This window comes from Pteropus medius, unplaced genomic scaffold, assembly GCF_902729225.1.
Source record: "Pteropus medius unplaced genomic scaffold, Ma_sr-lr_union100, whole genome shotgun sequence".
In the NCBI taxonomy this organism is placed as follows: Eukaryota; Metazoa; Chordata; class Mammalia; order Chiroptera; family Pteropodidae; genus Pteropus; species Pteropus medius.
The window spans coordinates 765,593-793,001 of record NW_024349797.1 but is presented as its reverse complement, the minus strand read 5'-3'; the positions used below and the strand labels follow the sequence as shown (position 1 = coordinate 793,001).

The 27,409-nt window shown below is 37.5% G+C and overlaps 1 protein-coding gene and 1 pseudogene across 15 annotated transcripts in view; one reads left to right on the top strand and one right to left on the bottom strand.

Moving 5' to 3' along the window:
* Positions 1–27,409, bottom strand: part of SIPA1L1 (signal induced proliferation associated 1 like 1) — a 321,896-nt gene that overhangs the window by 70,755 nt on the left and 223,732 nt on the right. For all 15 annotated transcript variants that reach the window (XM_039883686.1, XM_039883681.1, XM_039883680.1 and 12 more), the window contains 3 exons: positions 18,219–18,393; positions 9,485–9,588; positions 6,498–6,655 (listed from right to left, as the gene is read on the bottom strand). In XM_039883686.1, the coding sequence (XP_039739620.1) occupies positions 6,498–6,655; positions 9,485–9,588; positions 18,219–18,393 (437 nt within the window). The remainder of the gene's footprint in view (positions 1–6,497; positions 6,656–9,484; positions 9,589–18,218; positions 18,394–27,409) is intronic.
* Positions 16,218–16,333, top strand: LOC120619924 (uncharacterized; annotated as a pseudogene).

Sequence of the window (27,409 nt, the reverse complement as noted above, 5' to 3'; positions counted from 1 at the left end):
GAGGTGAGTGGCAGGCTGTTAAGGGAGTGAAGCTTCATCTGTATTTGCAGCTAGCATCCCTGCCTCAGCTCCACCTCAGATCATCATGCATTAGATTCTCATCAGAGCCCTGGTCTCTGGTGCCAAAAAGGTTAAGGACCGCTGATCTGGGGACAGAGCTCAAAGGCTGAAATAGTTACAGAAAGTTAGCATTGGAAAGAAAGGACATGGAGAATTCAGTGTTCCTCAAACTCTGCCAATAAAATCTTGAGTTTCATCTTAAAATTCATCTTGATTTTGTATTCTACTGCAGAATATTTATGTTTAACACGAAAATATGTTCTGTCTCCAATCTTAGAGTGCGACTGAGGGACCAGGGAGTTGTCCTACGTCTTCTTCTGTCGTTTGACATATCCCTGAACCTCCATTTGAACAGCTGGTAAAAATTCTTCACTTCTCTAGGAATCAGACTCAGAGAAGTAAAACGATTTGCCCAGAACTTGTTAGAGAGAGCCAGGATTGGAAACTGAGTCTGGACAGCCAGCAGCATGCTCTATGACAAGACTACACTTATTTCCTCTTAAGGAAATGTTTTTAAATTTCTCGCTCTTGAGGTGCTTGCCAAAAAGACCACCCACGAGAGTCACACGGCTGAAGAGAGCACCATTAGGCTGTTTCTAGTGGGTCTGGGCCTTGTAACATTTTCTGGTATCAAAGACCTTGGATGAAGTAGCAGTTCTTAATACCCAAAGCCAATTTCAAGTTGATAATGAGAATGTTCCAGAGACATCTGAACAGAAGTCTCAATGGAAAAAGTGAGACGAATAAGATAGCTGAACTTCTGAAGCACCATGGAAATAGCAATAAACAATTCCCAGCCCCAAATTTAAAAGGAAGGGGACTTAGCATCAAACAGTAGAGAGAAGCTTCCCCTTCTTGCAGCCTGGATCAAACTGCCAGTTTGGTGAGCTTTCTAAGAAAGCAGACCTGGGCAAAGAACAGGAAGACTAGTGGCAGAACAAATGTGTGCCGATCACTCCCCCTCCGGGAGCCTTCAACTTCTCATAGCATTCATTCGCCAGCACTCACTGAGCACGGACTATACACCAGACACCAAACTAATGTTGACCGTCAAGGATGAGATGACACAGGCTCAGCCCTCCATTAGCTCAAGGCCTGGAGGGGGCCAAATCCAGTGGTTTGTGTGCTGTCCTGGGGAGGAGTGGGGTGCTGCTGGAAACACTTAGGAAAGGCATTTTATCTGGTCCTGAGCGTCGGAGGAACCCTTCCGGAAACAAGAAAAGCAGGAATTCATCAGATGGAGGAGATGCATCCCCCCAGAGAGTAGCCCAGGCAAAGAGAAGGGCAGAGTACAGTATGTTCTGGGAGCTGTAAGTAGCTCCACATGGCTCAAGAGTGAGGTAGCGGGTAGGAGAAGTGGTCGAGGTGCCAGTGGGGCTGAGAGATGGGAGAGGCCAGACCTGAAGGACTCCATGCAATAGATTAGAGTCTGAACTTCTCCCGAAATGGCTTAATAAGCATGAAGAGTGACATATTCAGATTTTCGTCTTAGAAAGTTCAGCTACATAGGACAATAGGAATGCTGATTAACTGTGGCTTGGAATAGACTGTCTGAAAGAAATGTCCACCACTTGACCGACTTTGACCCCTCCTCTTCAGTTTAAGCTTGCATATTTATGCATATTTATTTATTTTTATTCAAGAGAAGAAAAGAGGGAGGGCACGGGCATTTACTGTGCACGCACCACACTCCCTGCCTACATGAGACACTTTACTTATGGGATTTTTAAAGTAGATGTCAAACAACCTTTCACTGCACAGAAAGGGAAATTTAAGATCTGAGAGGTTTAACAATCTGGTCTGATTCCAAGTGCTTTTTGTGATATATCATAATAACTCCTTTCAACATTTATTCCACTTTAACCACTGGATATGGAAATCTTTCTGAGAGAAGTAACATATATTTCTACCTTCCTAAAAACAGTGATTGACCACAATTTACCATTTGTTTCAAAGGCTTAGGGTCATTATTACAACTCCTTATTACTATACTAGTTATAAAATTAATAATAATTCTTTAATTTCATCAAAGAGTGAGTCGATGTTCTAATTTACAATTGTTTAAGACATCCCAAGATATTTTAATAATCTTTTTTGTCTCAACTGGATCCAAATAAGGCCCACACACTGCAATTAATTTTATCTTTAAATTTTTTTTCTGTTAATTCCCATCTACTGCTCTCACTTTCTCTTTCCTTGCAAGTTATTTACTGAAGAAAATTAGGCTGGCTGACAGAGTTGTCCAGAGTCTGTCTTTTGCATTTCCTGTAAATTGGCTTCTCTAGAGGTTTGATCAGATTCAGATTCAAAGGTGAGAGGGTCGTGTTCTCCCATTATGCAACACACATTTGCCTATTCTGGTGATATTTGAAGCCTTTGTTAATCAATGCCTCAATGCCTCAATTTATTAGTTAAAAAATGGTGAAGAAAACTTTTACAATGTGTTTCTATATAGTGAGGCCCTAGGGGTGAGTCATGTATATTTGGTTGTTTGCTCTCAAACCAAATGACCACAGACTGTGCTTATTGAATTTGTATCTTAATGTGAATAATTTTTCTGTGTCTTCCTCATCAGCAATCACTTACTGATGTTTTCAGTACATCCTTGCCACTACGCAGTTCCTTCATCTTTTTGATATGTTGCTTCTAATATGCTCTATCAACTGGAACCAGACAATTAAACTCATTGTAAAGATACAAATAAAATAATAGAGACTGGAGGGCTCTCTTATCAGGTCATGGGCATAGGCATTAGTACACAGACTTAGTGATTCATTTCTGAGTTCTTGGCTCTGTCTACTGTTCAGTGTTAACTGGCCTCAGGAATTAGCGTGAATTACGTCAGTTATTCCTATATAAACTTTGCAGTCCGCAGGGAGAGAGCACACACATTTCAGGGCCTCATTTCCTTATATTACTATAAGGATTTTTCTCTCTTGGTTGCCCTGTTGCATCTCAGGGCCTCAACTAGTGCCCAGCACATACATGATATGGGCCGTAATGAACTGGTAGGGAAAAAAAAAAAAATCAATGAATAACAACAATAAGCTCCTAATTTGTATTTCTGTGTACAAATTTCCTTGCATGGTGACACTGGGTAATTATCCTAAAATTTTATATTGTATGGTGTTATTTGATGGCCTAAAACTCTAAGGGCTTCCTCTGGCTGGTAAGTTTTCCTGCACAGCAACCCTCTTACTGTACTTTCCACCCTTCTTCCTGTGTCTACACTGCAGTACACACTACTGGCTGCTCTCAGATTTTTTTTCCCCGTTGAATTCTATCCAGTGTGCTTTGAAACACACACCAAATCCCATTTTGTCGTTAAACATTCCTTAAGACTTCAGCCTCCACTGACCCTGCACTTCTCCTACACAATTAGAGCAGGAAGCTCCTTTGAGAAAACGCTTCCGCACTTTCCACAGCACCCGCTCCAAGGACATGTCAGTAAACAAACGTGAGTGTTCACAGAGGAGAACGCTGGGCACAAGAGGTTTTAAATGATAAAGCGCATTTCAATTACTCTCACTGTATCACTTAAAGTTCGATTAGACGAATAAAATTAGTGCAAATCAATACGTCTCTAAACTTTTCCACCAGTGGAATACTGATGAAAGGAGGCCTTATTAACTTCACGTCCCTAGTAGTTTGGAGAGTGACTGGGGTATGAGAAAAACTCAGAGGTGAGAGACTTTTATCAAGAACCCATGTTTTATATTAAAACTGGTAACGTATTTTCCATTCTACTTCACAATACATTTATTTTCACGAAGAAACACACCCCTTCCCACCCCTACCCCAAACATTAAAGACTACAAGAGAGGTGCCCTATTTATTCCAGGCCTTTAAACCTCTCCCGATACATCACCAGGAAACATGCCCACCTTGCTTGGAGAAGGACTGAGAAAAATTAATGTACCTAAAGTTTACGACAGGAAAAGGTCACTGCTTGGTTTCTTGTGATTTCTCTCAGTGATATCACAAACTGATATGTTCCCTTGGATTTACAAAAGGGCAAAATTCAAAGTTTATAAGCAGTGTATTGGGTCTTCAAACATGTGTGGCAGCTAGGATATTCCAGACCAGCCCACCTATCATGAGCAGGGGTGTTTGGTGTCCTCCTGCAAAGGCTCCCAGCATCATGGTGGGGTTCAGAAGACGGGCTCTCTAGGCCACGGATAAAACATAAGAGAGAAAGACAGCAAAAATGATTATCAGGCGGGGGGCGCAGATCTGAAAAGAATAAAATGGAAATCATCTCTCATCTAACGCAGTGCTGCAGAAGGCGAAGACACTGTCCCTTCTTATCAGCCTGTTCTGACTTGCACTGTCCACCAGTGAGTGGCTCCTGAGCACTCAAAACATGGCTAGTGTGACCGAGGAGTATTAAATTATATTAAATTTTAAAAAGTGACACCCAATTCAGTTATTCAAAAGCTTTTTAAAAGCATGTTTGGAACATTCTGAGTATGTGAATCTACTCTTCCAGTTGCAAATTTTATGAACTCTAAATGCAGATTATTTCCAGTGAAAATTGAGCATTTTATTTGAGATGAGTTCTAAGTCTAAAATGCACCCCAAATTTCAAAGTCTTAAACCAAAAATATGTAAAATATCTCCATAATTTTTAAAATTAAAAATTACATGTTGAAATAATAATATTTGGGTATGACCTAGTAAGTAAATTATTGGGTCAAAAATGTGTGTCATTAACATTAGTTTTACCTATTTCTTGTTACTCTGAAAAACATGGATATTAGAAAATATAAAATTAGTATGTGGCTAACTTTATATTTCTATTGGACAGCACTTTATTTAGACAAAAGTTTTTGAAGAAGCAGCTCTCTTTGAGAAAAGCTGATTGCTTTCCACTCCCCAGACTTCCTAGTGTCCATTCAAAAAGAGTTTAGCTTTCTCCCTACAAAGCGGCATAAAATCCTTTGCTTAGAATCAGTACATAGTATGTTTCAATGGCTTGGGGTATTTTCTAAACACAAATAGTTATCCATCCCATCACAGTCAAATGTCCTATTCTTTCATTCCACACCTACCTAAAGCAGCCTTCAGAGACCATATTTTTGATAAGAGGCTTCACATCTAGGTCTCCTCTGTTTGTGTTTCTACTCCCTGAGCCTAGGAAACTACAGACCTCCCTGGTCTTGGGTTTTCATAAACACTTGGCACTCGAGAAGTTCTGGAATAGTTGATAGGTCAGCAGCCGGGGCGGCAAAGACCGCCCCCCTCCTCCTATCGTCATGTGACATGTGGCTGAGGCATTAAGAGATTGGGATCTTGAATGAGACTGGTACATTTGAAAGTAAGCTCTGCCCAGTACCAGTTGACCTAGGGCAAGTTACCCCTCCTGTGTGCTTAAGTTTCCTCATCTGAAAATGGGGATGAAAATAGTACCCACCACATAGGTTTTAAACATTAAATGACGTAACACATATATAGTGCCAAGAGTAGTGCTGTGCTTATAATAAGAACTCAACACATGTAGTTATTGTGGAATGTGTAAGGATGGTTGGTGGCAGTCAGCAGAAGTCCAAAGTAACCTCTCCTTGTTTTGTTCCCTGAACTTGCTAGCTCCATGGCTATGATTAACCTGTATTACACCTACAATTACACAGTTGCAGATCTCACAATAAATCAATAACCAGTCTGTGTTGGCCACTTCCTGCACAGGTGGCTATATTAATTCAAAAATGAATATGCAAAACTAACAAGCCTCATATTCTAAATTTTAGGGATCAAAAAATATGATAAAATTTCATATTTTGAAAGGCTAGGTTCATATTAGAAACATCTTACTAAATCTAGAATATTCTTTCACATCTTCTTGGCTCTATACTCATGTCAATCCAGCATCTTATCCTCTTCAACAGCAAACCCCTCCAGTATTCTCACAAAGGCCTCTGCAAATAGATGCTCGAATTCTGAGACTCATGAGACTAGGTCAACAAAGAACATTGAAAAATTCCACCAAGTGCATAATAAAGCCCAGAAAGCCTCTAAGACTGCAGTCGGAAATGTTAGAGTGAATCAGTATGGGCTTTTTTGACATACAGCAATAAAAAAACAAACAAACAAACAAACAAACTTCCCTACTTACTATGATCATTTTTCTCTGCACTCGCCATGCCAAAAGGAAAACATAATTAGGAGTATGAGTAATTACTGGGTGACCAGATGGCACGGATGAAGGATACCACCTAAGGAGGAGGTGCAAATGGAAACGGCATGTGTCTAACCAGCATGTCTGGGGAATGTCAATGCCTTCAGATTACGTCATCATGTGAATCTGGCCACCCGCACGCACAATTTAAAGACAGTAAATAGTAAGAGACTTCCCACTGCCCTTTCAGAAAGCAGAGCTGGACAGGGCCCTCTGCATGGCCCAGCCAATGCCCACCCAGCCACGGCGGCAGCACCAATACCTGTAACAGACACTGTCTGTGCAGGGGTTGTGGACCCTGACAATGACGAAAACATGCTGAAAGTGAGATCGGATGTTTTTCGGGCTGAATGGCTGTGCTCCAGGCTCTTGGAAAACAATTGTTACAATATCATTTCCAATGTGCCGCTTCCGTAGGAGCTGAAAGAAAACATAAGCAAACAACACAAATGACAATGCCCTTCTTTCCTACCTTCAATTCCCTTGTGCAATTGTGTTTAAAACATTCATTATTAATTAGTACATATTAGGGTAGGTAATCTATACAATTATTGTCAGTATTTTAGCCTGTGCTATCATTCCCTCCAAGGAAAGATATGGAAATGAATATTCTGAAATTTGCATAACATATATAGCCCATTCAGATAGATCCATCCAATATCTGGCATATTATACCAAGACCCAGCATCTCCAAATCCTCAGTTTCCATAACAACAGTTTTGTTCCATTTTCATATAAGAAAGGAACCTGCCATAGGAAAGATTTTTTAGTGATGGGAATGGCTGAAGTAATTACAACACAATTTATGTTCTGGTTTAATTAGCTTCATTTAAAGAAATGCGGCTAAGGTGTTTTCTGATCTGCTTTTTGTGTCACAGGCTGGGAATATAGAAATTAATAATATTCTGGAATCTTCTAACAATTTAAAAGAAGGTAAAATTTTAAGTTGAAATAGCTTCTTTAATTACAGTGAAAGCTGCTTAAGACCACCTTCTATTTCATATTAAATGGTGCTGTGGAAAGGTGGCCTTCAAATTCAGGCACCCCGAATCATCTTAGGTGAGTATCTTTTCAAGATGGGTTTATTAGTTTAATTCAAGAGTGTGAAGAAAAATTAAACAAAGTTTGTATTTTTTATATTTATTATATGGAGGCTTTTACAAGGAGGAAAATAACATGACATTTATATAAACTATCCATCATTCAACATAAGACCTCATTTATAAACTTCAAAAAAATTCTACAGTGATTTTAACTTACATAAACTAGTAAAATCAGTGATCTAGTATTGGCTGCCAGCTGGGAGAAACAATTGAGAACTGAGAGCTAGAATGTTCAGGAAATGTACTTTTAACCTTAGGAATTTTAAAGCATCTCAAATTATCTTCTAATGAGGCCATTTACTTCATTTCTAAACATATCAGATGTTATAGAAATAAAGGCTGGTCCCATATCGACTGCTGTACAGAATACACCCATTATTAAAAAGATTATTAATCTACTCAGGATCATGGACATACCAAAAACACATACAATTTGTTTGTATATCATGTCATTCTTCATAGATGATGTCATTGTCTTTTTAGTGCAATGCCATTCTTTCTTCAACATATGTCTTGATATGTAATATTAATGTCTTAATAAAGGCCCCAAATAAAAATCAATCCATCCATCTACCTTATATTATATATAATGAAAGATAGTATTTATAAATCTCTGCAAAAAGATTTTAAAAGATACAGTCTTTCTGTTTTTTCCAAGCATAAAGTAACCTAAATAGAAAAATAAATTCTTTAGCTAGAAAACTAAAAGTTCTTAATATGTAGCAGCACCAATTACTCTTTCATTCTGATTTAGGACCATAATACTTTTGTCTTGATTGTACTCCAAAATTAAATAATTTGGAGAGCCACCCATTTAAATGTCAACTCACTCTGCTCAGCAGTTCAACTCAGTTAGAAGTAAAAAATTGATTTTTGTTACTAAATACTTTACCAACTACCCTGTCACCTTTCTCTGCTGAGCAATCAGGCAGAATGAGCCTTTATCTCCCCTTTAAAGATCATTTGTTAAATGTTTGTACTGACTGGCCAGAATAAGAAGTTTAGTATATTTTTCTTAGCATGATGTTTTCCTCTCAGAGAAATCTAGAACTCGGAATTTGCATAAAACAAATAGTCCACAAGCTCCAGATCAGGAAATTTATCTTAAAATAGGTTTATTTCAAAGTTATAGTTGATTCATTGCTTTGCTTCCTATTTTTGATTACTTTGGTAATCACAAGAGGCAAAATTTTATTACCTAGATTTGTGATTTAATCAAACCTAAAGTGATGAAGTATTAGATTAGATTCGTGTTTGGTTAAATTCTATGAAAGAGGATGTGATTCATTCCGCAGCTGGCCTATGTTGTTAGCACAACAATTGACAATAACAAAATCTATATCCATTTTAAGGTCAGAAGTAATGGTAGACTGCTTGTGTTTACAGTAGCTATTGAAAGGAGAGTTTGTTAGCTCTCTGGTTCTTTTAAATTTCAGTTTGGTTTCATTTTGAAATATTTTTTAAAAACAACCACCACATACTCTCTAAAACAATACTGCCAGTTTCCATTTTACTCTGTAACAATCTGTCATTTCTTGGTTTCTGCATTGTATTTTCTAAGTTTTAGTAGTAGGCATTGTGCTTTTAGGTCTTTTAAAAAGAAACTCTGTATATGATATACATAAATGCAATTGCTATTTATGCTCCTTGCTATCTCCTGACAAATATGCTAAAAAAACATTTTTCTGAGATCCTATTGATACTTATTTTGATTTTTTCCCATGTTTGTACACCAAACCGCCTTTGCAATATGAAATGAAATATTGGTACTTTCCTGCTTCGTACATTAGCCTTTTGAGATGAAACTTCACCCACTCCTACATGTTCTTTGCAACCCTGCAGAGTCATCTAATCACCATGATTTCAACTTGTTCTCTTCAGATTTCATGAAAACCTCAATCCCCGTGGGTGAAAAGCAAACGATTAATTCACAAAGCCATCCAGCTGGCTGTTAACCTAGAATTTATGTCTCTTCATTTGTTTTCAGCTCATTTGCTATTCTTACTTCCACAAAGTACAAAGCTTCCTGCTGCTGTGACAGGTGCAACATTAAATTCTGGTTTAAGATTTTACAAACTTGCCACTTAGGCTTCTTGGGGAAATGAAACGAGGGTGAAGAAACACGGATAACACACGGTTCTCTTACCTGTTGCTTGTTGTTAGGTGTGTACGGCAGCATGGTAGAAACATGGAACATGATTTCATAGTCCTTGTATGTGGTGTACAGAGAATGGGTTCCAGTGGAGTCAGCTACGGAAAAAAAAAAATATATATATATATATATATATATATATATATACACACACACACATGTATATAAAAAATGATGAGATGACTATAACAATAGGAAAAATAGTTCATTTAAGAGAAATATCTAAAAGAAAAAAAGATAGTTTAAGATGAAAAGATCCTAGACAAGACCTAGAAGAGGTGTTCTTATCCATTTTTTGTACCGATCCCCTTTGGCAGTGTAGTGAAGCTAATGGACCGCTTCTCAAAGTAATATTTGTAAATGCATAAAATAAAATTTCAACAGAAATCAATTGTATTGAAAAATGCAGTTATCAAAATAATTTTAAAATATATTAGCATAGGATTTATGTAACAAGTTTTAGCAGTTGGTCTAATAACTACTATAAATCTGTAGTAGTGATATATGCCTAAGCAATATTTTGAGACACCTCCAATAATAAAAAACATGATACGAAAAGACCGGTGCTTTCTATTGGCAACAAAATCAGAGGAAGAGCTTATATGAACTAGTCTGGTTTGCTGCCTGCATCTATAATTGAAGGAAATACTAAATTTCAATTAGGGGTCAGTGAAAATAAATGTAAAATTATTTCCAATCCAAGTTCACAGACCACTGAATTCTGTCCACAGGCATCAAGTTAAAAACATCTTTTCTAATACTTCTAATTCAAGCAAGAGAACTGTTTTGTACTTAATAGAAATTTAACAAGACTGTAACACTGAATAACAAAGATATTATAGCAATGTCCAACAATATTTTAAGACTGAGTGTGTTCTGTTCTCACCTTCCTTAAGGAAAAAAACAACCTCTACCCCCTTAATCATTAACAAATCAATGTGCCCATATATACCAGAAAGCCAGAGCATTATTAACTGCCCAATTGAAAAGGAGTATCTTCAGACTCGAAGGACCTGGCATTCCGGGCTGCAAAATGAACAGAAGTGCACTCATTCTGAGTCAACTCAAACCTCCATGAACCACACTACTGAGGCCCAGAACACTTTTACTGCATTTTAGAGAATGATGCTGTAAGACCAAGCCTCTGGCATATACCAAAAGGCAGCAGTTTTCAAAATTTAGTATGCAGAGTCACTTGGGGCACTAGTTAAAAGGCAGATTCCCATGTCCAGAAACCTGGGAACACTGCTCAGTGGGAGTGGGGCTGGGCAGAGGAATCTATTTTAATAAACATCCCCAGGGTGATGGTAATGCAGTCACTCCACTGCCCTCAGGCGCTGCTTCAAGAATAGACCACAAGGGTGGCTTGAGGTCTATTACAGACAGACGTGTAAAGAGACTCTAGAACCCTGAATTTCAACCTCGAGCTTCTTGGAGGATCTTAATTTTGAAGCAGACATAAAATGCAAATGGTTTTAAAAACAAGCTGAAAGAAGAATAAATCAAAGACTACTTTTCAAAAATCATAAAAATATGTACCAACATATAACTCCCCAAGAAAAATATCTTCTAAATGTAAACGATTGCCACCACAAAAAAATACAAGTTACTATAATAAATAATTGAACTATTTAAGACAGGTCTTGAGTCTGAAGAACTTATCTATTGCTTGCCCTTGCTATAAATACCTCTAGGATGGATGAGTACATTTTAAAACTTTTAAGTGAACATGTCAGCTTTGACATGTACTTACATGTGTTTCAAGTCCATTTTAAGCAAAATTAATGAACTAGAAAAAAAGGCTGTCATCCAAGTATTCATTTATTACATTTTGCTCTATATGTCTGTCTAATTCTAAAAGAATTACTACCAGAGAGGAAAACTGAAGACAACCCTGAAGATAATTTGTTTTTCTACTTCTAGTCCTTTCTCTTTCTTCTGCATGCCTCATTTTATATAATATATGCTGTTTGACCAGCCTTTTTCTGGGGATCTTAAAAGACTTCAGTTTAGTCGATAATTTAAAACAACCTGGAAACAGTTCCAAAAGTTTTAAAGATGAAACTAGGACACAAACAATGAAATTTGCCTTCTAAGAAGAAAGGAATTCTCAAATCTTGAAATTACTATGTGCATAATAGAATTGCTAAACATTTGTAGAGAGAATGGAAAATGAAGGTTCACTAAAGAATAAGGCATCCAATATTGCTGTTATATTTTTAATGACCTTGAAACCCTGAAACCATGAAAAATTTAACAGAAAGATAATCAGGAAAATGACAATTAGGAAAAGTGACAAAAAATCCTTTTTTATTCTGGTTGGAGAGAATATACATTGAGTAATTTCTAAAGAGAAAATATGCCTGGAGAAGAGGAATTTTCGAAAAGATAATGATCCTTCATATTTGTATGGAGCTTTAAAAGTTAAAAAGTATATTCAGGCACCTTATGGGTCATCTTGATAATCACGTGATGTACCTTTAAATCATCCTGCCAAAGCAGCATATATCCACTAATAAGGGCAGCACTCCACACTAAGCCACATAAAGTAAAATTTCTAATATTCCAACGAGATGATAAGAAGGCAATGAATAATTGAAGAATGATAAGAACGTTCTTCTCAGCTGCTTTGAAAATAGATAAGTGATAATATCCCATATCAAGCATTTCTATTGGAAGATGGTATGAACAGGTTAATAAGTTTGTAGAGCAGTTTCAGATATAATGTTATATTCATCCTTGACTTCTTTTCAGGCTCAACTCTTTCCTTTAGGCAATCTAAAACTTGGATGAAAAAAGTGTACGTGCATGAATCTGAATCAAGAAAAGCTAGTCAGACTTCTATATAACCATCTTTTGGTCATTAATGGATATACTTGAGTTAGAAAAGCTAGATGAAGTAAAAGAAGCCTATGCAATTGATTCTTGGAAAGTTTCTAGTTTAAAATATTTATGAACACAAGGAGAAAAGTAATCTCATTAACTAAATGCACGTAGACTAATGAGGTCAATAGAATGAAGAAAGCTTAAGCTCAGTTTATTAATGTCCTCTCCACTATAAAACACGTCAAATGCAAGATGAAATCAGAGACAGGTTATGGGTCTGATTCTTATCCATAGTTTGAAATATTATAATAGCCAACTGGCTGCTGGAGTCAGCCGATTAAGACCTCCAGATCTCCCATCTACGCACTCCTGCCTCAGGGCCTCGGGGTACAGAAGTCAGTGCTTAGAACACAGTCAGGGAAAAGTATTGACATCTGGAACACTGGCATGAACTTGTAGGGCTCTTTTACTTACTCACTAATGAAGTATTTGGGTCGGTCAAGAATTCCACTTGTTACAGCATCTACCGTATTTACTAATATTTTTTCAGTGTACCTTTAGCCATGGTCAGGAGATGAGTTACTTTACTTCAATGAGGATGGGATCAAGAAGAGTCTGTAGTACTACCCTTTGCCATGACAGGCAAATTCATAGTGTCAGTTCAAGGAATGTGTGAGTGTACACGTGAATGTACCTAGGATTCCAAGCTTCTCAAATCGCTAACATATTGAGAAGAAAAGACAAGAAAAGGTGTGGGGCTGGTGCTTAGGAATCAGCCATTTACTAGTTTCTACCTACTTCTCACTTTGTAAGATACCTGCAAGTACCCTGATTCTCAACTTGGAAGTAAGAAGGTATGAATCTGAATGCCAGGAGCATCATTTGCTACTTACCACAAGCAAGTCACTCCATTTCTCTGCCCTGCTACAATCTCACTGTTCTGAGGATTATGTGAAATAAAATACATGAAAGCGCTAGCTTGTAGAAGATGCTCAAAAAATGTGTTGATTAGAATTTAGAATTTTGTACAGTTGAGGTAAAAAGTGTATTTTCCTTAAATAGGGGCTTTTATATATTTTAATTTCTTTGCCAAGTGTACCTCAGGAAATGTCAAAGAAAAAAACCATACGCTATAACACAGTTCAAAGTTAAGGAGGTGAAAAAAGAATCCTTTTCTTCATTATCAGTCTCTAGAACTCCAAATAGCCCTTTGCATGTGCAAAGCATCTAAACAATGCTGGTTTTATCCCTTTCACTATTCATAGTTTAAATATTCCAGATAAAGAATCATTTATTTTCTTTATGGAAAGTCTTACATGTGTTCTAAGACTCTGAATCTCAATGGTTTTTACAACAAACACTGCTGAATAATGAGAGAAGCAACAAGCATCCACTAATACTACAGCAAATTAATGAAGGCTTTGAAGGAATGCTTTATAAGGGCTACTAAGTCTTCTACATGTTGACTTGACAAACAAGCCTCAGTAAGGAAATAATTTCCCAAATGATAATCCATATGCACAGCTTAAAATGAGGGTGGTCTCCAGCTTTTAAATAACAGATGGCTTGTTGAGAAGTTTATTTTTGTATTTACTGTAGTGTGAGAAGATTGTAAATATATAGAGGTAATGTCATCTAAACAAGGAAACAGGAACAAAAAAACCACTACCGCAAATTTCTTCATCATAGAATTGTTACAACCTCTGACACTACTGTAGCTTATTTGCTAGAAATTCTTATTTCTGAAATGAGAAAATGAACTTGGTACAGAAAGTTGGGGTGGGCGGGGGGGGGGGAGAAATGGTTCAATAGCTCCATCAATCCTTCCTTCCCTGAGCCTCTCCCTCCTTTACCAAAGTACTAAAATCTGAATATAATTATAATACATGACAAACAGAAATTTCGTGCAAAGGCTTGGGTACTTTTAGCCCAAGAGCTGAGAAAGGGAAAGACAGAGCCACAAGACAGATCTCTGGGCTTCACTGTACTTAATTCTACATTTATGCTTTCTCTGAATATTTCATTAATTATACCACTAGGATCTGTTCATTTTCCCTGATGCTTACTAGCTGTCTAACCTTGGACAGTTGGTTAATCTAAAGAAGCCAATTCTGTAAAATGGGGATAACTGGTATCTAGCAAGATTTGTGGGAATTACACGAGATGGCATATATAAAAAGTATCTGGGACCTCTACTTCTGGCTATATAACAGGACTTGGTACAGGATCTGCCCCCGCCTTGTAAATAACTAGAAACGTTGACAATATGTCTGAAACAACTGTTGTGACATTTTACAATAGGCAGCACTGGATAGTGATCCCAGAGAAAATAGAATCAAAGGTGATCCTTGTGGTTCCACCTGGCTTTCCTCTTGGAGGTACTTTAGGAACAATGGCACAGAGCAGGGCTTCAAAGAGGGAAGCCAAAATAGGCTGGAGGTCAGGAAGCCTGTGGTAGCTAATATTTGGTGAGCAGAGTACCAAAGAAGAGGACTACCCAGAGGTTCAAGATCTGCACAGGGGTCCCCCTAACACGCAGGCAGAATATTAAAGTGCATACACATAGAATGAAATTCCAAAGCCAGGCAAAGAAAAACTATTAGTGAACGAACCACTATCAGAGAATTGCAAGCCAAACAATTCTCACAATTCACACAGGGATGAAGACATTTGAATTCTGAGCAGCCACAGCAGAGATACCTCATTGAAAATGCAGATTTTCAAATATAAGAAAAGTCATGCCTTGACAGGAGGGCTACCTTAGTCAGAGAGTAAAGGCTACTCTAGGTATGCTTCAAAAAAGCTTAAAAATAAGATTCATAAAGATCAGACTGTTCTATAATTAACTGCCTTCCAAAACAAAACCCAATACTCTTTAAAGAATCCATACAATCAACAGTGAAACATTCACAATGTCCAGTATCTAATCAAAAACAATCAGACATGTGAAGCAGAAAAATGTTAACTCAAAAGCTGGGGAAAATCCCAAATGAGAGAGATGATGGAATTAGCACACGAAGACTTTAAAACAGCTATTATAAATATGTTCAACAATTTAAACGACAACGTGAACCTAATGAGGAGGAAACAAAAAATATAAGAGAATCAAATGCAACTTCTGGCTCTGAAAATTACAATATCTGAAATGAAAATTTCATTGGATTGGATTAGCAGACTAAGACACTGTGAAAGAAAAGAAAAACAGTGAACTTGAATACATATTTATAGGAATTATTCAAACAAAGCACAGAGGAAAAAAAGGTTAAAAAATTAAATCAACAGAGTCTCATTAACCACTGGTAAACTAGTAAGTGATCTAATATATGTGTAATTGGAGATTCAGAAAGGGGGAGCATAAAAAAATAAAGAAATAAAGATTAGCAAATGATATTTTAATTTGATGAGAACTACAAATTCACAGATCCAAATGACATGCACACTGCCACATGTAGAGGGCATAATCCTTTAGAAAAGCTTGTTCTCTCCTTAAGGATTATATTGAAAGAGTTTCTTGACACAAAATAAAGTTAGATAAAGTGAGGTGAGATTATCTCACAGCTCACATAGCAAAGTCTCATCTCTGGGTATGCCATGGCCAGTAAGAGGCTACTGGGGTGTGCGGGGGCTGGTTGTTCCCGATTTCTATGGTCTGTTATTGTTTAATATCTGTTTAAATGCTGAGACTAATGGTCTCTTCTAGTTTTTGACCATATTAACTTGGAGTAAAAGAGATAACTATGCATACTGCCTTCTTCAGGGTTTTAGAACAAAAACACTTTGCTACTTTTCATTTACTTTAAGACACTTGACACTGGACATGGTTCCATAGTTTAGCGCTTAGCACGTCTGTTTTACACGCAGAAGGTCTTGGGTTCGTACCCCAGTGGAGCCGCAGTCCATGGTCTATGGCCATGCCACCCTGAACAAGCCTGATGTCTGATCTCGGAAGCTAAGCAGGGTCAGGCCTGGTTAGTACTTGGATGGGAGACCACCTAGGAAGACCAAGTGCTGTAGGCATAAATAATAATAAACAAACAAACAAACAAATAAACAAAAACCTGACACTGAAAAAGCAGAAAACTATGAATTCTTCTGCTTACGAACTAAGCCTCGAAAGGTTAGAGCCTTAAAGGACAGTAGTTTAGTTAAAAGGAACCCTTCCTTGCTGAAAGTATTATATAACTATAAAACTGTGCAGTTAGAAGCAGTTTGCTAATCCAGGCTCATCCCCCTCTCGTCTTCACAGTTACTGGATATTGGAACGAAACATGCAGAATGCTTATTTTGCTTATTCCACTGCCTACTTGATGTTGCATTGCTTAAATATGGGACTTGGCTATATATTTCTCACATTCCCCTTTATCATCAAGAGGTGGCTGGGAATATGGAAATACACAAATAATATATAATCTCTTCTACTCCCAATCTGGCCATTCATTTATAGCAGTTGTCCCCAGCCCCTGGGCTATGGACCCGTACTGGTCCATGGCCTGTTAGGAACTGGGTTGCACAGCAGGAGGTGAGCGGCAGGCAAGGGAGCAAAAAAGCTTCATCTGTATTTGCAGCCATTCCCCAGCGCTAGCATCACTGCCTTAACTCCACCTCAGGGCATCAGGCATTAGATTCTCATAGGAGCACCGGTTCCCAGTGCCGAAAAGGTTGAGGACCACTGATTTACACAATCAGGGTGCTAATTACATTCTCTTCCCAGACCCTTTCAATAGCTCTCTGTGGTAATGATAATTTATATAACACAACAAACAAATTGAGACAACATGAATGACTGGTACAGGGTAACTGTCAGAATATCTGGATAAAAAGAGTTTAACAGCATACTGAGATTTAACATTTTATGCAGTTGCAAGTAGAGTATGGAACATTAAAATAATGTTTAAGAGTCTAGGCTATTTATGGGGTTTAATAGTCTCTTTCGCACGTTGTTTCCAAGTTGGCAACAGCAAAACCATGGCAACAGGAAATTCTTCCCTGCAGTAGTTTATGAATGCTTTTGTTTTCATGACTCAACTCCTTATTTAATTTCCGGTACAGAAAACCAGAGAGATTACTATAGACTGCAATACAGATGTGCTAATCTACAGACCTCAAAGAAAAACAGGTCACAGGTGTCTATAGATGGATTCTGAGATAAAATTTAAAATTGCCTCCATGTGACACACAGCAGAAGTCAACATATTCTAACCAAAATAGATACTTGAGAACTAAACTACTGTATTAACGACTTGGGGAATGGGAATGGGACTTGGGGAACGGCCTGTATGTTCATGAGCTATAAGTAAACAGATTGCTTCACTATTGTGCATTATTGTGCTTTTAATCAACACATTTTATGAGCCAAACTAATACCAAAGCGAAGAAGTCTATTTTCTTAAGGATTAAATTAGACTATGGACAATAATAATAGAAAATAAACAAAAATCCTCCTAGACATTAAAAAAATACAAAAATGAATGAAAAACCCTACGAAGGCAGACTACGAAGATAAGCACAAGGATTATGAAATGAATTAATGAAAGTTAAATATTCTTGAGCTTACGACCTGATGGTTATAAGTTGCTAGAGTTTTTAATCACTTTAACATTCACCTAAATATAGGGAAATCCGTGCAACACTATCCAGGAGCAATTCTGCATGACCTGCATCCCCTGCTCGACTCCACCCACACCTCTGATAACAAACACTGTTTTGCAGTCCAATCCTAGCTGCTTGGATTATGGTCTTCAATTGTCCTGGAGCCACACCCTCCCTCTCTGGCTTCCTCTCCTCCATCAGCAGCAGTTTTCTGCAATAAATGGCAATGTTGCTTTATGGGTAATTTAGCAGATGAACATGAACACAGCAGGAGGAAAAATAAGCCTGGTGTGAGGGTATAAGTATTTTTTACTTTTGGTGTCAAGCTGTGCACGATACTTCTCAAATCCTTTGAGCCGAATGCGTTCTCCCAACAGCTGAAGGAATTCCTCAAAGGCTGGGCCAGCTGATTCATTGTTGTACATCTCTTCTTCCGTGCTCTGTCCAGCTTTGCAGTACATGATGCCGACTTTCTGCTGATAGTTCAGCTGTGAAGACAAGAAACACAATGCAAATAAAGAGAGGCAGATCCACTCTGGCCCACTTAAATGCTAATAAGTCTTATAGGGCAAATGCCCATCAAATAGCTAGTACCTCCCTTCTCTTGAATTCTGTCTCTGATCCAAAAAATACAGTAGAGCAAGCATTTGTAATTATAATTTTCATAAAATTAAGAGGAAAGGCCAGAAAAATAAATTAAAATCATGCATCATTAGAACAGATGTTAATACTTTAGGGAATTTGTTAATGGAATACAAAGTACAAAATAAGGCTATAAAAAACAGCCTGACAACAAAAGACAATTCTTTTTCAATGATTTCCCTTTTATAAAAGAGAGGTCTTTATAAACGTAAAGGTAGAAGTCTACTTTACAAAAGATATTTTAAAATAAATTGTTTTGCTCTAAAAAGCCATTAAAATCCTTGATTTTTCTTTTTTTTTTTAATAGGAAAAGATTTATCTTCTAATGCTGTTTTTCAAGTGTATTAAATTATAAACCTCAGTTATATCTTTGTTAGAGCAATAGCATCATCAACAATGCCCTTTTTTCAAATATTTTTCTAAAAGATGAGTGTCTGGATAGAAACTTTAAAATGGCAAATCAGCTGGTGGCAAATATTTCTTCCTCAGATACAGTTAAAACGAAGCATTCAAAAGATTTAAATATGATGAAACAATCAAAACATTTACTCATCATTGAAAAGTCTAATCGTTCTGCAAGCAAATTTTAAGGTGGTGTTAGTCAACAAGCAAGAAGTGAGTTCTCAATATAAAAATTTAGACTTTTAATTCTCTAGTGATATAGGCAATCCGTATCACTAAGGCCTATTAGTGGCACTGCAACCACTACCTCAGCAAATTTTTATCTAATGGAAAAAAAGGGAGGAGGGAAGAGGCAAAATTTTAATAGCTAACACGTAATGAATACCCATTCTATGCCAACCACTATGTTTGGTGTTAGCATTGGCTTATCCTCACAACAGCCCGTGAAGCAAATATTACCCCTGTTTGACAGTTAAGCAATGAGAAGGTCAGAGAATGGAAGAGAAAGTAACTAGCCCTAAGGGAGAGACACAAGATCACAACTGTCAGTCCTGTGATTCGGCTCTATTAAATATTACCAGGACTCAACCAGGCTTGTCTTGCTCTATTTCTATCACTGCAACATATGTCCACAGCCTCGTATTTGCAATTCTGAAGTTGAAGGTAAAAACTAAATTTAAACAAACACATTTGGCAGCAAAACTTGGTATGAGCTGACATTAGTACTTTTAATTTATTCTTCTTTATGTGAATATTCATATTTTTCCCTGTGGAAATACTAATGTATTTGATTGTGGGGCGCTGCTCCAGATCCCACTGGGAATATTACTAGATGGTGCTTGCATTTTATTACCCTGCTAAAATCTGGACAGTTCTGAATTCTGAAACATATCCAGCTCTTATAGTTTTGCACAAGGGACTGTGAAGCTGAACAGCTCTTTTCAACCTTCTGAACCGAAAGTTTCAGAATGGTTAATAGTGATAACATATAAAATGCCATGGGGAAAATCTGCTTGTTTCATCCCCGCCCCCCACGCCCCCCGCATCTAGTGCATGTTACGTAGTTGACAAGGAAGCTCAGAAGCCTTTATGAGACCTGTGAGAGTTCCCCAGGAGGTCTCTAGCTGCACAGAACTGACTACCTTGCCTACTCCAGAAAGTGAAGGGTAAAGTCCCAAGTCTGAAACCTGCCAATAACAGGATATACTGATATTGGAGTCTTTTTTAAATAGCACACAACCTTACGTTACTGCGGCTTCATTGTAATTATTAACAGAAATGGAGTTAGGACTTAGTTCATTTTGTATACCACATGCAGGAAAAACTAAACAAAAGGAATCTCAGTAAAATCTACTGCACGCCACTGACATTTCAGCCTTTCCCAGCTGGCCTGCTTCAAAGGTCTGAATGTAGCTAAGGCTTGGAGGGGAACTCCCACAGGTAGAGATTTCATCTTGGCTTTAGAATTAAGCTGAGTATCCTATCAGGTCTCAACAAACAAAAAAGTAGTGGTAAGCTCTATGTCTCTTACAAAAGAAGTCCTTAATACAGCCAGCTCTTTACTCTCCCTGCAGAGAGAGCTGAAGCAATCCCAAGAAAGGAAGGGGCTTTGAGTTATTTGCTGTTTGGCTCTGTGGCTCCCAGATCAGCCTTCTCAAGCAACAATGTAAGACAAAAGTCAGCCTGTTCAATAGAAAGCATCAGTGACACTGGATTTGTGGATTGCTTTTCAAAACTTCTTAAAGGCCTAAGACTTCACTGTGCAACATTCAAAAGAATTCATTTATTTTTTTTTAAAAAAAAAGAAGAAGAAAGAAAAAGAAAGGAAAAAATAGGCTCACCGTAGAGAGAAGGAAACCCCCAAAACCACTGGAGAAGCAGAATCCAAGGACAATGAGACAATGAGCCATTTTGTTTGGACTAATTTCTTATAGTCCAGTGAACTCTACCTACCTGCCCATAGAAGAACAAACTGGTTTTCACTGGCTGTGAAAGGAAGGCTCCTTTAAGAGAATTAGGAAATTTGTTCGAATGTCAAATTTCCTCTGGTTTGAAACTGCCAAATGTCACTGCTCTATCCTCTCAGGTGACAATATGACTCTCTCCTTGCTTTCTACTGCAATTAAATCAAGTAGGTGGCATTCTCTGAACTCAAGCTCCTAGAATCCTTAGTTAGCAACCGTGTTCCCTGCCAGAATATGAGACGTTGTTGAGGAGTTACGTAAATGTAATATTTCAAGGCGAAAAGGAACATTTCAAGAGAAAGAGCAAATGTAAATGGAGTTAGAGCTATCATTTGGGGGTTCTGAATTGTTAAGAGGTTATATAAAACAGCGGTTTTTTGGAGACACAGAAACACATCTATATGAGTTTATGTATGTGAATATATCACACCTTCATGTAATGATCAAAATAGAGCTATGATGACACCAGAAGGCATTTTGGGAACAGGCTGGACTTCTCCACAGTTTAGGGTTTTGCTTTGCATAACCTTCAGGTCATGCTATACAATTCGTACTCGTATGCCAATTTTCCACGTGGAGCGCGGATCCAAGTGTTTGGACACGCAACAAACATTCATATTGTAAAAAGTGATGATGGTCAGTCCGCCATCTGAGATGAAGGTGAATCTCAACAGTGTCTTTCAACATCCACCAAAAGTTACGCGGGCTCCCACAGCTGGGGACAAACAGCACGTAAAATTGCTCTTCCTCTCATAAAGCAGGTATTTTAACACAGAATCAAGGATCCAGGAACTGCAATCTGACTTACACAGCCCTGAGTTCCTGGAAAGATGGAAGATAAAGTCAGAGCCCCCTACCGATGCAAACAGATGTGAATGACCAAGTCCTCGGACCTCTTCAGAAGTGCTGCCTTTTCATCTCTTCATCATCCCTGGTGTCCCAGCCAGAGAAAGGCCACCGCCCAAACCAGGAGAACCACCCAGTTCTTACTGTTCTTACAAAGCCATGCAAACTGTCTGATTTCATCTAGAAATTTAAAAGTCACTAGAAGGTATTTCTTTGTACAGCAGTTCTCAAGGTGAGGGCCGTGAACCCCTGAGCTTCGTTCTGGGACAGAATTAAGTTATTTGGAAATAGCTTGATTCTTTCAGTTCTTCCTGTTAGGTCGTACTGGAGCAGAGTTTAATCTGAAGATAATTCTGCCCCACTACTGCAGCAAAAACATTCTGAGACTGCCCAATGCCATGTGAATTCTGAGATTTTCCAGTGTGCTTGGCGGGAACAGAAACTATTGCAGGCCATGTGTGCAGACAGAGGACTTGTCCCCCACCCTGCCTCAACCTTTAGGGTGGTTCTTACTCTGGCCTCAAGTAGTTTCCTTAAATGTGTGTACTTATCAGTGCTCAGCTCTGTGAACCAGAGGCTCCTGGGCTCAGTCTCTCTTCATGGAGACCTCTGGGCTTCGGCTGGGTGTCCCTCCTGCACTGAGGCCTGGAAACTCTCTTCAGCCACAAGGCTGCTGCGATCTTAGGGTTCACTTCTTGTTGTTTCTCACCTCTTGGAGATCACTGTCCCTCACTGCCTGTTATCCAATATTACAAAAATCGCTGATTCTCTGCTTTGTCTAATATTTGTCTCAGATGGGAGGGTCGATCTAGTCCCTCTTTTTTACTTTTGGCCAGAAGCAGATATCTGCCTTCAGTTTTTAAATCAACTTCATTGGTATATAATTTCTCAACAGTAACGTGCATCCATTTGAGGCATATAATTTAATTAGTTCTAATACACCTCCACCACAATCAAGGTAGAGAACATTTCCATCACCCCCCAAAATGTCCTGGTTCCCTTCTGCAGTCCATTCCTGCATCAACTAACAGCCGCAGACAACCACTGTTCTATTTTTTTCACTATAAATTAGTTTTGCCTACACTTTTAAAGAATGTTTTTGTTGGGTAAAATATATTATGAATTAGTTATCACTCTGGATATGTCTTCTAACTACAACCTTTTTGCTTTGTAGCCCAGCAAATGGTTAATTTTAACAGCAATTATCTCACTGTTCTTCTTTGAAGGCATTTTTTCCTTTGGCTATTTTAAAAACTTGTCTTTTTCTATCATTTTCAGCAACATCTTATTTTACTATAATGGGCTTACATCTGATTATATTCACCTTGCTTAGGGCAGGCAGAGCTCTTGATTATGTCTTAATTCATCTTCCATCAGTTTTGGAAATTTCTCTACAAGTATTTCTTCAAATATTGATTCTGTCCCCAAATAATGCTTTAATCTCCCTTCTCCTGAGAATTGGATTATATATATGTATTTCACTGTGGTCCACATGCCTTTTAGGCACTTTTCTGTATTTCTCTTATTTTGTCTCCATTTTTCAGTTAAAATTTTTCTGGTAACCTATCTTCAATTCATCAGTTTTCTCTTCTGGTGTGTCTAACATGCTCTTAAACCCATCTACTGAGATTTTAACTTTATTTTTTTTCGGTTCTAGAATTTCAATTTGATTGCTCAATTTGATCTGAGTTCTCCAATGATCTTTGAACTCTATTTTTTATTTCTGCAGCTCCCATGAAATCAACCCCTGTTTATATGAGGCTTTATGCTGAACTTAAGCCCAAGCCTCCCGCAGATCGGCGAATATCCAAGGGAAAAAACAATGCTGCAGGATGCCTTGAATTCTGATGAACTCCAATTTCTCAATTATTTTTCTGAATCAAGTTCTTGGTGTTATGTCTAAAAACTCTTAACCAAGCCCTAAGACCCAAAGATTTTCTATGTTTTTGTCAAAAATTTTTATAGTTTTACATTTCAACCTGTGATCTATTTGAATAAATTTTTATACACTGTATGAAGTTTAGGTCAAATTCATTATTTTGTCTATGGGTGTCTAACTGTCCTAGTACCTTTGTTTGAAAAGCCCATTTTTCTCCATTGAATTATTTTTACATCTCTGTCAGAAATCGGTTGGATATATTTCTGTGGGGCTACTTCTGGTTTCTCTATTCTGTTCCACCGATCTATGTGTCTATCCTTCCAATAAATATAAGGTACAGTCTTGATTAGTGTAGTTATATTATAAGTCTTGAAATTAGGTAGACTAACTTCTATTTTATTCTTTTTCAAAATTGTTTTAGCTATTCTGGTTCCTTTGTCTTTCCATATAAATTTCAGAATAATCTTGTCTATAATTATAAAAAATCTTGCTAGGATTTTGATACTAATTGTGCTAAGCTGCATATTGATTAGGGAAAAATGGACATCATTAATACATTAAGTCTTTTGATCCATGAATGTGGTATGTCTCTCCATTTATTTAGGTCTTCTTTGATTTCTTTTATCAGTGTTTTATAGTTTTTAGCATACAAGTCCTATAAATGTTTTGTTAGAGAAATACTCAAATATTTAATTTCTTATTGAGGGGCTGTAAATGTTCTTTTCAGTTTCCACATGTTCATTAAAATAAATGATTTGGGTAAGTTGGTGTTGAATGATACAATCTTGCTGAATGTACCTCTCAGTTCTAGGAAGCTTTTATGGATTCCTTGGGGTGTGTGCATAGACTTTCAAGTTATTTGAATCAGAGACAGTTTTATTTATTTTTTCTTCCCTTCATCTACACACCTTTTATTTCCTTTGACTTGCTGTGCTGACCAGAACTTTCTGTACCATGGTGAAGAGCAGTGGTGACAGTGTACATCCTTACCTTGTTACCATTAAGTCTTTCATCACTGCGTATGGTAAAAGCCATAGGTTTTATGTAGATTTTTCCTTTTCAATCAAATTGAGGAAATTTCTCTATATTTCAATTTTGATTATGAATGACAGCTGGGTCATTCCTCAAACCTCACAGTCCCTAGCTAATCGGCTTCCTTCTCTCCACCTTTCAGATTCATTTTATGTTTGTTGCATATGCAATGTACAAGTTTTTTAGCTATACTTAGCAAGAAGAACACAAAAAAAATATACTTACTTTCTTCTTCCAGAAGCAAAATCCAAATTCATTTTTAAAAAACATTTTGTTTAGTGTTTCTGGGTATTCTTAGTAGGTCTAGGGCTAATCTGTGACAACCTATTCTGTTATTACCAGACATAAGACCTTGGTTTTTAAAATTCTCACGATTTATACTGATAGCATTTATTTTGGTTTGTTCTTCATAAACATGATAACTTCCTAAAGGTTCATCACTACACTGTCCTCCAAACAGAATGACGAAGAGACTGAAAAAATTCAGTGTTGAGAACAACAATAAAAACTACAAAATGCTAGTTAGAAAACTTATCCTCATTGGAAATTACTAATAATCAAATTGCTTTAAAAATAACATATGGATAGTGGGTAGAAAATTTATTTTAAAAGAAATCTGAGATGCTGTCAAAATTATTTATATATGTGCATACACACATTCCATTTTTATCTGTGGCATAATATATAGGAAATATTCTATACACAAAATCATCTCAATCTTCTCTAATGATATGTTGTGCAAAATTTCTCACAAAAATAAAAAGCTTCGCATTAGGTATGAAACTGATAATAAACACCCTGTTTTGATTTAACATTAAGATGAATTTCAATTTTATAGGGAAAGGCTCTTCACTGCAGCACTGTTTATAATAAAAAAGAAGACCAGAATTAAACCAAATGCCCATCAATAGGGAAACTGATGAAATAAACTACAGTAGCGCAACAGAATATTATGCAGCAGTAAAGCTTTCTACGTACTGACATAGAAGGAACTCGAAAATATATTACAAAGTGAAAAAAGCAAATGTCTACAACATGCTATATTTTGTATAAGAAGAGGGGGAAATACGACTACATATGCATATTTGGTGATCTCTGTACAAAGAAGCATAGGAATACATGAGAAAAATGAAAATGGTGACTGTGGGGAAGAGGGAGGAGGAAACTGGGTGGAAATGAGACCCCTCAATGTCAACATAATCACTTTGATTTTCGGACCATCTGAAGATACTAGCTAGTTGAGTCCTGTAGGAAAGAAAACTAGCACAACTTTTTATTTTAAAGCTGAATTTAAAACATAATCCACAATTTAAAATCAAGAAGACTGAAATATCTGCAATCAGTTATTCTTCTTGAATTGCGAAACAAATGCTACTGCTATCAGTCACGTAACCACTGGAAAGGTCTCCATCCACTCATCCAACCCAATCTCAGCCAGGGGAAAGGGCATGGATGAGCGAAGGCAGAGTAATCATTACTTGTGAACAGATATGACAAAGCTACCAATGCCACTGCCTTCCTTCTCTGACCTGTCATGCATATTTCTTTCTTGATAATGTACACACAGGTCCATGAGTTGTCTAGAACCAATTCTGTGGCCATCTGAGCTTTAAACATGCATTGGCTGATACCATAATCTCAGAGAAGATTAAAATTTCAGGAATGATAATTGTTCTATGAAGCTTCATTCGTAGAAAATGGGTTTTGGAAAAAATGCTTTCCCTATGGCTCATTCTTTAAATTAAGCTGCCTGAATCAAAGAAAAAAGTGGCTGGTCAAATTAATTTATCCTCAATAAAATAATGCAACAAGGCAATAAATAGGCTAAGTCTGCAAAGAATTTTATCTATGTCTTTAATCAAAGGAACAGTGCTATTCACTATCAAATAAATGTTGCTTCTTTCCTTACAACTACTCTTGAGATATGTATTGCAGACTAATTAGATACTTTTCCCTTTTAACTTCAATAACTTGAAGGTTAACTTTTTAAAGAACCCAATAGATATTTTAATTTCTTTGCATTTTTAATAAGCATCTAGAAAAACAGTGGAGATGATCATTTAGGTAAAACCACCACCGTGTACATAAAACTTGACATTCCCTAATGAAGACAGGACTACTAATTTTCTCTACTGCAAACTGGCAATTGTACTTTAAAGATTTTTAAGCTTTACTCCCATTTTGTGTTTAACATGTTATATTTAATATTGGGCATTGAAGCCTGCAGTAATAAAGCATGGAGGGAGCTATCCTTCTAGTTTTCTCTCTCACTCGCAGCCAAGGAAAAGGAGGATGGGCTGTACAAAATGTGGGCTCTAGAGTCTTAATGCTGGATGCAAGACCCACCTCCACCAGACCCTGACTGTGACCTGGACTGGGGCACTTTTCACCCACTTTGTGCCTCAGTGCTCTTGTCTGTAAAGCAAGAACAATGGCACCTGGATCAAAGGCTACTGAAGATTAATTAAAACATTTCATGTAAATTGCTTCACATGTTGCTTGCCTGAGTCACTGCTCAATAAGAAATATCTATTTTTATAACTCTCTTATGTGTGTCTCACACTCTTGCTCAGCTGGACTGCTTGCTGCCCCATCACCACGCTCTGCCCTTTTGTCCCTCTGTGCTTTGTTCTTATTATTCTGAGTCTAGACCACTGGACTGCTTATTCTCTGGCCTGATGAAATCCTCTTCCCTGTCAGGGCCCATCTCATCCTGATCCATCTAACCAGTTACGACTT